The following is a 13,099-nucleotide window of genomic DNA, read 5'->3' on the forward strand; positions in this document are numbered from 1 at the left end:
ATTGCAATTGCATTTATTTCAAATTAAAAAATTAGTCTTAAAAAAAAAAAAAAAAAGCTTTTAATTTGCTTGCATTATATAATTGAAAATACGTACACAGCCCTAAAGCACCTGACCACCTTGGTAACAAAGGAAGGACACCTTCGTAGCGAAGGAATGAGAAAAGCGAGTATATTGTGGCTACCCATTTATTCTCTCCCTCGGCACTTCAATACCCTCGAACAAAAATCTTTTCTTTCTTGCCATGCTCTAATATTTTCCCTGTAAAATTTCCTCTAATTTCGCTGCGCGGAATCCAAAGGCGCGACTAGGTATGTCTCTTTTCCGATCATTACGGGTATGTGGTGTTTTTCTTCTTTGTCGTCGTTTTTGGGGTTTATTTTAGAGTCTGCGTCGGATTTAAGCTGAGGTTGCGTCACGCTAGTCAAGCGAAGTAGCTATATAATGTGAACTTGCAGGAAAATTTTGGTACTGTTTTTGTTGATTCTCTCTGGTTTTCATTTGCAGAATCCGTTGGAGAGATGTTCGACTCAACTAATCGTACGTTTCATCTCTCTCTCTCTGGTATTTGGTTGGATTTGATCTTTGTTATCTGCTGTAGTGGAGGGGTTTTGGACAGTGTTGTTAGTATGCGCCTCCTTGGATTCTCCGTCAGTGCTAATCTGTCTGGGATTTCTTGAGAGATTTTTTATTGCGGGATCCTTTTTTCTTCCCCATTTACGCGTCATTTTGTCGCAAAACATAGTTTCAGGGTCTTTTAATGATTCTTTGATCCTTCTCTGTCATGTTTTTACCGGATTTTGACAGCACGAATCTTGCTATGTTTAATGTAGGAAAGACTCGCAACTGTCTTTCTCTCCTCTCTCATTTTATCTCTCGCCCAGAAGGATCCTGCTCTCCTGTTAGTCGGGCAGTTTCTTTGCTCCCACTGTTTTCTGTTTTTTATTATCCAAGACAATGTCTTCGTCTTGTTTGCATATGTGTTTAATTCTTGCAGTTATTCTTACTATAACTGTCGCTTCATTTTGGTTTCATGCCAGTCAGTATTTTGTAGTAATTTTATTTTTGTTTGAGCTCTTGAATTGTTGAGCGTTGAATCCTTGAAGTTATTGTTACTATAATTGTGGCTTTTATTGAGTTCCTGCCAGTATGTTTTTAGTGCTTTTATTTTGTTGTTTGAGCTCTTGCATTGTTCTGGAGCACATCTTCTTGTCTCTCTCTCACACACACACACACCCCTCTGTTTCTTCTTCTTTAGCTTCTTCTCAAATTTTATATCGTCTTAAATTTTTCTCTCTGAATTATATATATATATATATATTATCAATATGCCGCTGGAGTCATTCAGAACTAAGCTGTTTGTTTCTAAGTTTTACTGTGCTTGCAGAGGAGCACTACTAGCAGAGAACTGATATGCGATGAGAACTTTCCTTTCATCCGAAGGTCTTACTTATGATGGCCATAAATTAAAATGGTTTTCCTTTCCAATCTGATTCACCAAGTTTGGAATTTGAGTTTGTTAGGGTTTATAAATTAAGTTTACTTTATTTGAAAAACATGATCTGGAATATTTTCAAATATTTTGGTTTACTTTCTTGTGGATTCAATAGCTTTCTGGAAGCTTTTTATTCTGAATATGGAAGTGACGTCTTTTAGTAGCTTTAGTTTTGCGAATTTCATTCTGATTTCTGTTTTCAAATCTCTGTTACTTTCCTCTATCACTTTCTAAAGCTATGGCAAGTTCTAATTAATCCTTTTTTCGCTTGAGCAGCTTTTGGGCAGTCTTCAACTAGTCCATTTGGGACTTCGTCAGTTTTTGGGGGAAGCAATGCTTCTAATAATCCATTGACTCCTAAACCTTTTGGGACTTTTGGTTCACAAACGGGTGGATCCATATCTGATGGTACATCGACTGGTGTATTTGGAGCAGCACAATCTTCTTCACCTCTAGGTTCGACACCTGCATTTGGTGCTTCTTCCATGCCAACTTTTGGGAGCTCTGCTTTTGGTGCTTCATCCACATCGTCCTTTGGAGGTTGTATATGCCCATTTCGTTTCTACTTTATTTTTATTTTGTTTACTGTTTGTTTCATACCAACTTCAATCAATTCCTCATAATAAAGTCAGAAACTCACGATAGCTCTCACTGGCCTCAGTTTAGGTTGCAAAAACTCATATTCCTTTTTTTCCATATATGAGATGTAAGCAAAAAAAAAAAAATGAATTGGAGGGAGGGTAGGCTTGAGGAATCAGAGTAGCTATTTTGTAGTAAGAGTCAGCAATGGATATGCAAAGTACTTCGTTCATTTTTTTTTAAACTTAGTAAAAATACAGGATAGTAAGTTAAAAAAATGTGCGAACAATATCTGGAAAGATCTCTTTACTACCAAAAAACCATTTTTTTTATACATGTGATGAGGGCAAAAACATGTAGCTTGGTCAAGATATCAGGTTAAAAATGCGCCAAGCATAGGACATCTGAAAACATATTTTTACTGCCAAATAACCATTTCTTTTTATAAAAGTGATGGGGGCTAGCCTTGTCATGATATCAGCTGATAGACCTCTAGGTTGACTACACTTGATGCTTTTTCAAATTTTTGGAGAATAGCTTGATTGAGTTCATGGAATATTTCTTCATGATAAATTAAGTTGCTGCAGGCTTTGAATGTGCAGAGTTGTTAATATTCTTGCTAATGATAGAAAGAAATGAAATGTTGAAACATAGTTTTCAATAGATGCCTCTTTATTCTATATGGTAGGTATGAATCATATGCTTTGGACATTATTTTTTTTTTCTTTCCAAGAATGAAACTGTCCTCTTGATCTGTTATCTTGACAAAAAATGTTTTGTTATATTTGAAGGATCTTCTATATTTGGGCAGAAGCCTGCTTTAGGAGGGTTTTGTTATATTTGAAGGATCTTCTACATTTGGGCAAAAGCCTGCTTTAGGAGGGTTTGGCTCAACCATTCCTCTAGATCTGTTATCTGACAAAACATGTTTTGTTATATTTGAAGGATCTTCTATATTAGGGCAGAAACCTGCTATTGGAGGGTTTGGCTCAACCACTGGTCAAACAAGTCCATTTGGTAGCACACTTCAGCAATCACAACCTGCATTTGGTAGTTGTGTGTTTGGTTCCAGAACTCCTTTTGGTGCTGCAAGTACACCAATTTTTGTTGCATCCAGTACCCCTGCCTTCGGTGCATCCAGTACTGCAGCTTTTGCCGCTGCAAGTACACCAACTTCTGTTGCTTCCAGTACCCCCTTCTGTACTGCAGCTTTTGCTGCTGCAAGTACACCAACTTCTGTTGCATTCAGTACCCCTGCCTTCGGTACTGCAGCAAGTACACCAACTTCTGTTTCATCCAGTACCCCTGCCTTCGATGCAGCCAGTACTGCAGCTTTTGCTGCTGCAAGTACACCAACTTCTGTTGCATCCAGTACCCTTGCCTTCGGTAGTGCAGCTTTTGCTGCTGCAAAAACACCAACTTCTGCAAAAGCTGCAAAAACACTAACTTCTGTTTCATCCAGTACCCCTGCCTTCGGTGCATTTGCTGCTGCAACTACACCAACTTCTGTTGCATCCAGTACCCCTGCCTTTGGTACTACAGATTTTGCTGCTGTAAGTATACCAATTTCTGTTGCATCCGGTACCCCTGCCTGCTGTATTGCAGTTTTTGCTGCTGCAAGTACACCAATTTCTATTTCATCCAGTACCCCTGCCTTCGGTGCATCCAGTACTGCAGCTTTTGCTGCTGCAAGTACACCAACTTCTGTTGCATCCAGTACTGCAGCTTTTGCTTCTGCAAGTACACCAACTTATGTTGCATCCTGTACCCCAACTTTTGGTGTGAACACGGCTCCTACTTTTGGGTCTACGTCAACCCCAACATTTGGCAACACAGGCTCTGTGTTTGGCTCATCAAGCACACCAGTGTTTGGTTCCTCAGTTACCCCTGCACTTGGCGCATCTAGTACTCCTGTTTTTGGATCTTCTAGTGTCTCTACCTTTGGCTCATCGAGTACTCCTGCACTTGGAGCTTCATCTACTCCACCTTTTGGAGCTTCAAGCACCCCATCTTTTAACTTTGGCTCTTCACCTACTTTTGGCCAATCGAGTTCTGCATTTGGCACGACTCCCCACGGTGCACAGAGTTCCCCTTTTGGTAAGTTCAGATACTATATTTATGCAATTATAGAGTCTCTGCCTTACATTAGCTTATCCTTTCTTTGGTTTGTCAAAAAAAAAAAAAAAAAAAAATGTTTCCCTCATACAGTTTCATTCTCTGTTTGCAGGAGCCCAATCAACAACAACACCAACTTTTGGCTATCCTGGTTTTGGCCAGTTTGGATTTGGGAGTCAGCGTGGAGGAAGCAGAGTTGCACCGTATGCACCAACAGCTGAGGTGGATGACTGGACTGGAACACTAGATTCTACATCAGCTATGCCTGTTTACAAAGATAAGAGTCATGAAGAATTACGATGGGAAGATTATCAACTGGGAGACAAAGGTAGAACTTTGATAGTTTCCATAATTTGAAGCTAATTGTACACACAAATCGCCTTTCCCAAAAAAATGTACATACACATTATCTAACACTTGATTTTCTATAGCTGAAATGTTTTTTCATTGATCAATTCTTTTCTATTATTTTATCCCCAACTTGTTTCAAAATTTCAGGTGGACCAAATACTGCCGGTCAGCCTGCAAGTGGCATTGGTTTTAGTGCACCAGCACAGTCAAACCTGTTTGGCACAACAGGCACATTTGCTCAAACAAGTGCAAACCCCTTCTCCAGCACTACTTCAACCAACCCCTTTGCTTCAAAAACACCAACATTTGGTTCTACTGGTTTTGGTTCATCTCTGTCACCATCATTCAGCTCTCCCTTTGGTACCTCAGCAAGCCCCTTTGGGACTACCACCTCATCCACTACTCCCTCCTTGTTTGGGGCCACAACTACCCCTGCATTTGGAGCGAGTTCCTCTCCATCCTTATTTGGTGGATCAAGCACGCCTGCATTTGGTGCCAGTTCATCCCCTTCAATCTTTGGTTCTGCATCCGCACCTGGATCAAGTCCGGCTTTTGGGTCTGGCTTGACCTTTGGAAACACCCAGGCCTCTGGAGTTTTTCAGTCAAGCACTAAATCAACAATCAAACAAGTGCAAACCCAATCTACAACAACAACTTTTGGCAATCCTGGTTTTGGCCAGTCTGGATTTGGGAGTCAGCGTGGTGGAAGCAGAGTTGCACCATATGCACCGACAGCTGAGGTGGATGGTGGGTGTGGAACCCAGCCAGCTGGCAAACTAGAGTCTACATCAGCTATGCCTGTTTACAAAGATAAGAGTCATGAAGAATTACGATGGGAAGATTATCAACTGGGAGACAATGGTAGAACTTTGATAGTTTCCATAATTTGAAGCTAATTGTACACACAAATCACCTTTCCCAAAAAAAATGTACATACACATTATCTAACACTTGATTTTCCATAGCTGAAATGTTTTTTCATTGATCAATTCTTTTCTATTATTCTATTCCCAAATTGTTTCAAAATTTCAGGTGGACCAAATCCGGCCAGTCAGCCTGCAAGTGGCATTGGTTTTAGTGCACCAGCACAGTCAAACCTGTTTGGCACAACAAGCACATTTGCTCAAACAAGTGCAAACCCCTTCTCCAGCACTACTTCATCTCCATCACCGTCATTCATCTCACCCTTTGGTACCTCAGCAAGCCCCTTTGGGACTACCATCTCATCCACTACTCCCTCCTTGTTTGGGGCCACAACTACCCCTGCATTTGGAGCGAGTTCCTCTCCATCCTTATTTGGTGGATCAAGCACGCATGCATTTAGTGCCAGTTCAAGTTCGGCTTTTGGGTCTGGCTTGACCTTTGGAAACACCCAGGCCTCTGGACTTTTTCAGTCGAGCAGTCCTCTTGGACAGACAGCATCTCCGGCTTTTGGGTCTGGCTTGACCTTTGGAAACACCCAGGCCTCTGGACTTTTTCAGTCAAGCACTAAATCAACAATCAAACAAGTGCAAACCCAATCTCCAACAACAACTTTTGGCAATCCTGGTTTTGGCCAGTCTGGATTTGGGAGTCAGCGTGGTGGAAGCAGAGTTGCACCGTATGCATCGACAGCTGAGGTGGATGGAGGGTGTGGAACCCAGCCAGCTGGCAAACTAGAGTCTACATCAGCTATGCCTGTTTACAAAGATAAGAGTCATGAAGAATTACGATGGGAAGATTATCAACTGGGAGACAATGGTAGAACTTTGATAGTTTCCATAATTTGAAGCTAATTGTACACACAAATCACCTTTCCCAAAAAAAATGTACATACACATTATCTTACACTTGATTTTCTATAGCTGAAATGTTTTTTCATTGATCAATTCTTTTCTATTATTCTGTTCCCAAATTGTTTCAAAATTTCAGGTGGACCAAATCCGGCCAGTCAGCCTGCAAGTGGCATTGGTTTTAGTGCACCAGCACAGTCAAACCTGTTTGGCACAACAAGCACATTTGCTCAAACAAGTGCAAACCCCTTCTCCAGCACTACTTCATTTCCGTCACCGTCATTCATCTCACCCTTTGGTACCTCAGCAAGCCCCTTTGGGACTACCACCTCATCCACTACTCCCTCTTTGTTTGGGGCAACAACTACCCCTGCATTTGGAGCGAGTTCCTCTCCATCCTTATTTGGTGGATCAAGCACGCCTGCATTTGGTGCCAGTTCATCCCCTTCAATCTTTGGTTCTGCATCAGCACGTGGATCAAGTCCAGCTTTTGGGTCTGGCTTGACCTTTGGAAACACCCAGGCCTCTGGACTTTTTCAGTCAAGCAGTCCTCTTGGACAGACAGCATCTCCAGCTTTTGGGTCTGGCTTGACCTTTGGAAACACCCAGGCCTCTGAACTTTTTCAGTCAAGCACTCCTCTTGGACAGACAGCATCTGGCTTTGGGTCAACCGCTCCTGCTTTTGGACAAACTACTAGTTCTACCTTTGGTCAGCCTAATCCTTTTGGAACACCTTCAACTGGATTTTGGGGAAATTTGTTTTCAAGCAGCTCAACGCCCTCCCTGCTTGCTACTAGCACTTCAATTGGTTTTGGCCAAACAATGGTGAGTAACCTTGCAGTCCAAAGTTGGATTACTTCCAGTTTATGTGAATTCTATTGGTATATCTATGCAATCATTAATTGTTATTTGATACCTCAGCTTGTTGTTTGCTAATATTTGTATGTCATCTATGTGCAGCCTTTTCTTTCATCTCCATTTTCTGCACCCATTCAGACATCCGGTGCTTTTTCTTTTGGAAACTTTGGTCAGACACTATCCGGTATATATCTTTATATCATGTGATGATGGTCTTATTTCAACCTAATGAGTTCTAGCTTTCTCTTCTTCTGCTCATATTTTGTTGGTGTCTGCAGCTCCTTCAAGTGGTTTTGGAGGTGTTTCAAATAACTTTGGTCAGGGAGCCTTTGGGCAATCGTAAGTCTCATCACTTAAATATTGTTTGAGAAAAATTGGATGGTTTTGTTTGTATATTTTAATCAATAAATATCTTTGTACAGTTCTCAAATAATGGAAAAATACCCTTGTAATAAAGTTTTGGAATCAATGGTCTTTCTTGCCATTTTATGGAAATGATTAGCGGCACGTACTAAAGCTTATGGTTGCTGATGAGTACTTACAGCATGGCTTTTCTCTTCTATCCTCCATGGAAAATATCTTATTACTGAATAGTTATAATATGATTTATTTCTTTGATCGTCTACTAAAAGGAGTTTGTAATTTTGACCAAACTCTGGAGCAATTAGAGGTGGTGAATTGCCCAATTCCAGACAGTCTTCTTTTCATGACGGCTGTTCATGTTGTGTTTGTTCTAGTATGTTTCTTCAATAACTTCTTTTGGCCAAGTAAAGGCTCTCCTTTTTATTTACTTATTAGTTTATAATAGTAGTTTCTTCTTTCATAACCTCTGTTCATTCTGTGTTTGTTCTTATACGTTGCTTCAGTGACTTCTTTTGGCAGAGTAAAATATCTCTTTTTTATTTACTTATTACTTTAATATTGCAGTGGTACTATTCAGAGTTATTGGGTTCCACAACCAGTCCCAGTTTCAAACCCTTTTGGAACATTGCCTGCCATGCCACAAATGTCAATTGGTCGTGCTGGGTCTTCCCCTTCTATTCAGTATGGAATTTCTAGCATGCCTGTAAGTATTGTCACTGTTTTTACAATTATTTAATTATTTATTTGTTTTGTTTTTAAGAAAAAAGTGTTGGATTGAGGAGCAAATAGGCAAATTCAGGTATAAATGGATGGGAGGCTTTACAGACCAAACAGACTTTCATGATCACCCTTGTGGGAATAGAACCAAGTCTTGGCCTATTTCAATTAATGAAGTCAAAAATTCATTTTTGCTGAGGTGTTTCCATGAAATGAATCCTATAATTTATAACCAACTTTGTGTTGTTATATTGTGATTACATATCTTGAAGTAGCTGTAGCAAGCTTCAGACGTCAATCCCCTCATTCCAAATCCTGCTTTTTTCATGAAACAAAAAATGCAAGTATTTACCTTGTTGTATGCTTTACTCTATATAGGCTGTACTTGAAATCCATGGGATTCAAGTTGTGATTGTGCATGTTGCGGACAAGCCAGCCCCTGTTAGAGTTTCGTCTTTGTTGACTACAAGACACTTGTCTCAGAGGCGTACCAGGCTACCTCCTAGGAAATACCATCCAAAGACTGATGGTCCAAAAGTGAGATTAGTTAATCTTTCACATATACTTTACTGATTACTTCTTGTGACAAGTATCAACTCCAAAATTTGCATTTTTTCATAGAAAAATGTTATTGACTCTTGAACCACCCTTAACTGAATGGTTGTTTGTATGTCCTCTCTGTGGAGATACCATAATTCAGTGATGAAGAAGAAGCTCCAAGCACGCCTAAGGCTGATGCTCTTTTCATCCCCAGGGAAAACCGCGGGCTCCTGTAATTCGTCCCATTGAACCATGGGCATCTAGAGCTTCTGCAGAAAAATCTGTATTGAAAGATGTGCCTACTCCTATTCGTGAAAATGGTTCGTATTTTCATCTTGCAATTTCTATCCTTAGTCTTTCAGCAAGTTTTATATGATTAGATACTGTAACTTAGCAGCAGAACATTAGACAGAAATGAGAATCACTTGTGAATAACCTTATCTAGTTAAACATCAACATCATGAACAACCTGAGATGTCTCATCGAGTGACTATACCCTAGTTCATTCAAATGGTGATCCTTGCATGTAAAATTGGGGGTCCTGATTTTACTCTTGTAGTTTGAGTGCACATGTGGAATTTTTATCTAGGGCTTCGGCTTCAAGCTTCTGAATAACAGTATTTACCTTCTAAGGTTCTGTTCATGTCATGGTGTGTCAATGTATGTTCTTTTTCTTTCTTCTGGCTGGAATACACTGCAAAAGCAAGCAAGGGCAGAGCTAATAACATGCTTGAGGCTTACAACATCCTCCAGATCAGGAAATTGTGCCAAATGGGCAAATTTCTTTCATCTCTCTGTTTTTCTTTGTAATCTGGAACTCATTTAATGACCTGATTAGTTTTATTTTGATTGTTGCATTTCCTGTTCAGGCAAATCTTCGGGGGATGCATCTGTTTCTGCTGTAAGTGGTTCCTTTGGTGATGATGGTCATGATAGTAAGTCCTGACATCAAACTGGTTTCAGTAATGTGTTGACTTGTTCGTCTTGCAGTTGTTTGGTCTCATGTGAGAACGATAGCTAATCCAACCCAATTAATTTTCTGGTGGTGAAACAAAGTAGAATTTATTATTTTAAATTTTTTTGATAATCTATATCTGTTGATTTGTGGTCATCATCAGGTGTTGCAGATTTGCTTTGCTTTTTTCTTTCATTTGCTCTGTTCTTACATACTATCATGGATCTGAACTCTGAACCATTTGTTTAAATCTTTATGTTCCTGATGCGAAAGAAAACTAAAAGGTAGAGGGTAAAGTGCAGATTGCAGGAGACCTGTAACTGAATCAGTGACACGAAGTACTTGGAATTGATTAAAGAAATACAGCTCCATTGTCAATGAAATGCTTACAAAGGTGTTGATACAACATGAAACCACCATTCATGAGAACCTGCGGTCTTCTGGTGATATGTCTGCTAATTGCAACCATCCTGCATTGAAGCTGCAACTGGCAAAGAACAGAGCCATTCTTAATTGTATTCAAGTAGAACACTTGTCCTCCCCGCAAGAAAGCGGGTGGTTTAGTTCAAGGTTCCTCTTCTCACGGCATGTCTACTTTAAAGAAATGTACGATTTGAATTTCTTCAGTGTAAACAAATAAATTGAATAAGATGTAAATCGTCTCATGAGAAAGACACCAGATGATCAGCACTCAAAGCCTGCACAAGAGAATTCTTTTTAGTTCATAGAACTTGATTGAAGTAACAGGGGAGAAAATGCCAAGAGACAGTTATGTACTTACCATTGATGCCCCCATTACCATTGGCGTGGGACATTGGATTTCCTTCCACCAAATGTGACTGCTTGATGCAGTCTTTTGTAGGCTGGCCAGCATTTAAGACATGATGCAGTTAAATAAATTTATTTAATAAAAAATAACCAAATGTAGAAACAGGTCAAGGATACTGTATTACCAGATCTGAGGCTGGAATATGTGAGGAACACCGTTAATTGTATATGGTGCTAGAACGTTTAAATTGTCCGTCAAATCTTTCGAACTTGAAGGTGGAGCTGATGAGTCAGTTAAAGGGGCACTAGAAGCCCCTAACCAATCAGGTGCTAAAGCAACCTTCTCAGTGAGGCTAGACAAAGGAATAAAGAGAGCATGTCCCAAACATTTGTTGGCTAGTTCCTGGCATTCTTTGCAAATTTTCTCATTTTCTCATTGATCTTGTCCCTGCGTCTCTGCTCACACATGGGACTACAATGAACTCCATAACAAACTTAATAAAGCCAATATTAGCTCCAACGAATTTACAATTTATCAAGCTTACTCTTTCAGATAAATTATGCACTTCTGTAGCTCGACTCCTCTTGGCACTTGTGGCCAGCCCAGAAATCACTTTTCTAGCTTGAATAGATTCATCTTCAACATCCTGAACCAGCATTGAAAACACACTCAACATGGGACGCACAAATTAAATTAAACATCAAGAAAGTGCAGAGTAGTACTGGACTTACTTCGCTCTGGCATTCAGATTCTTCCACTTCGCGAGCTTTTATCTTGAACCCATTTTTGGGATCATTTGGAGCTGCTCCAGCACTATCGCCACCAGAACATACAGAAGAGGATGCTACCACAGGCTCCACACCTTGGCATTCTGTACCTTCTTTGTGGCAACACTTGCAGTAAAAATTGAATTTGGACTTGGAATTTGATCAGGTGATCTACTTCTGTTGTCCTTGATGGATCTTCTTGGTCAATACCTTCCGATTGGTTGCCAGAGATGAATCCCCAAAGAGACTTAGTAGAAGACTTTTCCAAATTCACCTAGGTGGGTATGGAAGGAGGCTGCACCGCATCTCCCTCAGTACCTCCCCCACCGGATGATTCACCTAGAGAAAATTCATTTGGAGTGTTACAAGTGGAGGATTTTGTCAAACGGAGCAACCAAAGCAATAACACATACAAAGAATTTTCCAATGATCTATATTCTTCTCCATCGAGGCTTTTTATAATACATTTACAGCCTAATTAGATCCAATTTAGATCTTAAAATCAAGAACAAATCAAGGAAACAAATAATTTCCTATAATTACGGTAACAAATTACATAATTTACAATTCATTTCAACACTCCCCCTCAAGTTGGTGCATAGATGCCGATCATGCCCAACTTGTCAATTATACCATGAAATATTTTCCCTGATACTCCTTTCGTGAACCATATAAGCCAAATGACTCTCGGATGGAATAAAAGGAAATTGTATAATCTTTGCATCAAGTTTTTCCTTGATGAAATGGCGATCAACTTCAACATGATTAGTGTGATAATTTTGAACTGGATTTTTTGCAATTTCGATGGTTGTCTTATTATCACAGTGGAGATTCATAAATTCAGCATATTCAATCCCTAAGTCCCTCAGGATATTTCATATCTATAACAATTCGCATACACCATGAGCCATGCCTCGAAATTCAGCTTCAGCACTTGATCTTGATACTACCTTTTGTTTTTTGCTTCTACACGTGACAAGATTACCTTCCACAAAAATAAAGTAGCCAGACGTAGATCTTCTGGTTGTTTGATCTTCTGCCCAATCAGAATCTGTGTATCCTTCATGTTAGAGATACCCTTTTTTTTCAAATAACAAACCTTTTTATGGAGCACTCTTTAAGTATCTCAAGATCCGATAAACTGCTTTCATATGTTATTCACTTGGTGCATGCATGAACTAACTCACAACGCTCACTGCATATGCTACGTCTGGTCTTGTGTGTGATAGGTAGATTAATCTTCCAACTAATCGTTGATAACGCCCTTTGTCTGTTGGGATTTGATATGGGAGAATTCCAAGCTTATAATTCATTTCTATGGGCATCTCTACTGGTTTACAATCAAGCATTCCGGTTTCGGCTAAAAGATCCAACACATATTTTCGCTGTGAAAGGAAGACTCCATGTTTCGATCTTGCCACCTCAATTCCCAAAAAATATTTAAGTTGTTCGAGATCCTTCATTTCGAATTTAGTAGCTAAATACTCTTGTAAAACTTGCATTTCACATGGGTCATCTCCTGTCAAGACCATATCATCAACATACACAATTAAAGCCGTTACTTTTCCTTCTTTGAGTTTTATAAACAAAGTATGATCTGAGTTACTTTGCTTATAGCCAAACTCCTTCATTGTAATTGAGAATCTTCCTAACCACGCTCTAGGTGATTGTTTCAACCCGTACAATGACTTCTTCAATTTACAGACTTTACCTTGACATAAAGAACTACTTTTAACTCCGGGTGGTAGCTCCATGTAGACTTCTTCTTCTAAGTCTCCATTGAGAAAGACATTTTTAACATCAAATTGCTGCATAGGC

General features: G+C 39.7%; 1 protein-coding gene across 6 annotated transcripts; it reads left to right on the forward strand.

The window, feature by feature from the left end:
* The first annotated feature begins 170 nt into the window (after positions 1–170).
* LOC137958496 (nuclear pore complex protein NUP98A-like) lies at positions 171–10,475 on the forward strand. 6 transcript variants are annotated; one of them, XM_068805548.1, is made up of 15 exons: positions 171–311; positions 508–540; positions 1,772–2,035; positions 3,020–4,171; positions 4,302–4,517; positions 4,688–5,401; positions 5,573–6,280; positions 6,452–7,137; positions 7,273–7,354; positions 7,449–7,509; positions 8,098–8,236; positions 8,629–8,796; positions 9,005–9,110; positions 9,660–9,725; positions 10,019–10,475. In XM_068805548.1, exons 2-15 carry the CDS (start codon positions 522–524, stop codon positions 10,024–10,026), a joined length of 4,389 nt encoding a protein of 1,462 aa, XP_068661649.1. In that variant the 5' UTR covers positions 171–311; positions 508–521; the 3' UTR covers positions 10,027–10,475. The 6 variants fall into 6 exon arrangements, with proteins under 6 accessions (XP_068661649.1, XP_068661650.1, XP_068661647.1 ...); XM_068805549.1 differs by having other exon boundaries at positions 9,660–9,691; positions 10,048–10,475; XM_068805546.1 differs by having other exon boundaries at positions 10,048–10,474.
* Positions 10,476–13,099: the final 2,624 nt, after the last annotated feature.

This window comes from Aristolochia californica, unplaced genomic scaffold (assembly GCF_029961685.1).
Source record: "Aristolochia californica isolate CCGP_79_NKW_82.1479 unplaced genomic scaffold, dmAriCali1.0.hap1 SCAF_3, whole genome shotgun sequence".
Taxonomy (NCBI): Eukaryota; Viridiplantae; Streptophyta; class Magnoliopsida; order Piperales; family Aristolochiaceae; genus Aristolochia; species Aristolochia californica.

What these genes read in the sequence shown, in the direction of transcription:
- LOC137958496 (XM_068805546.1), top strand. An exon ending in TTATCAACTGGGAGACAAAG is followed by an intron (nt 4,518 to 4,687) that starts GTAGAACTTTGA and finishes TCAAAATTTCAG; the next exon opens with GTGGACCAAATACTGCCGGT. An exon ending in ATGGTCCAAAAGTGAGATTA is followed by an intron (nt 8,797 to 9,004) that starts GTTAATCTTTCA and finishes TTTCATCCCCAG; the next exon opens with GGAAAACCGCGGGCTCCTGT.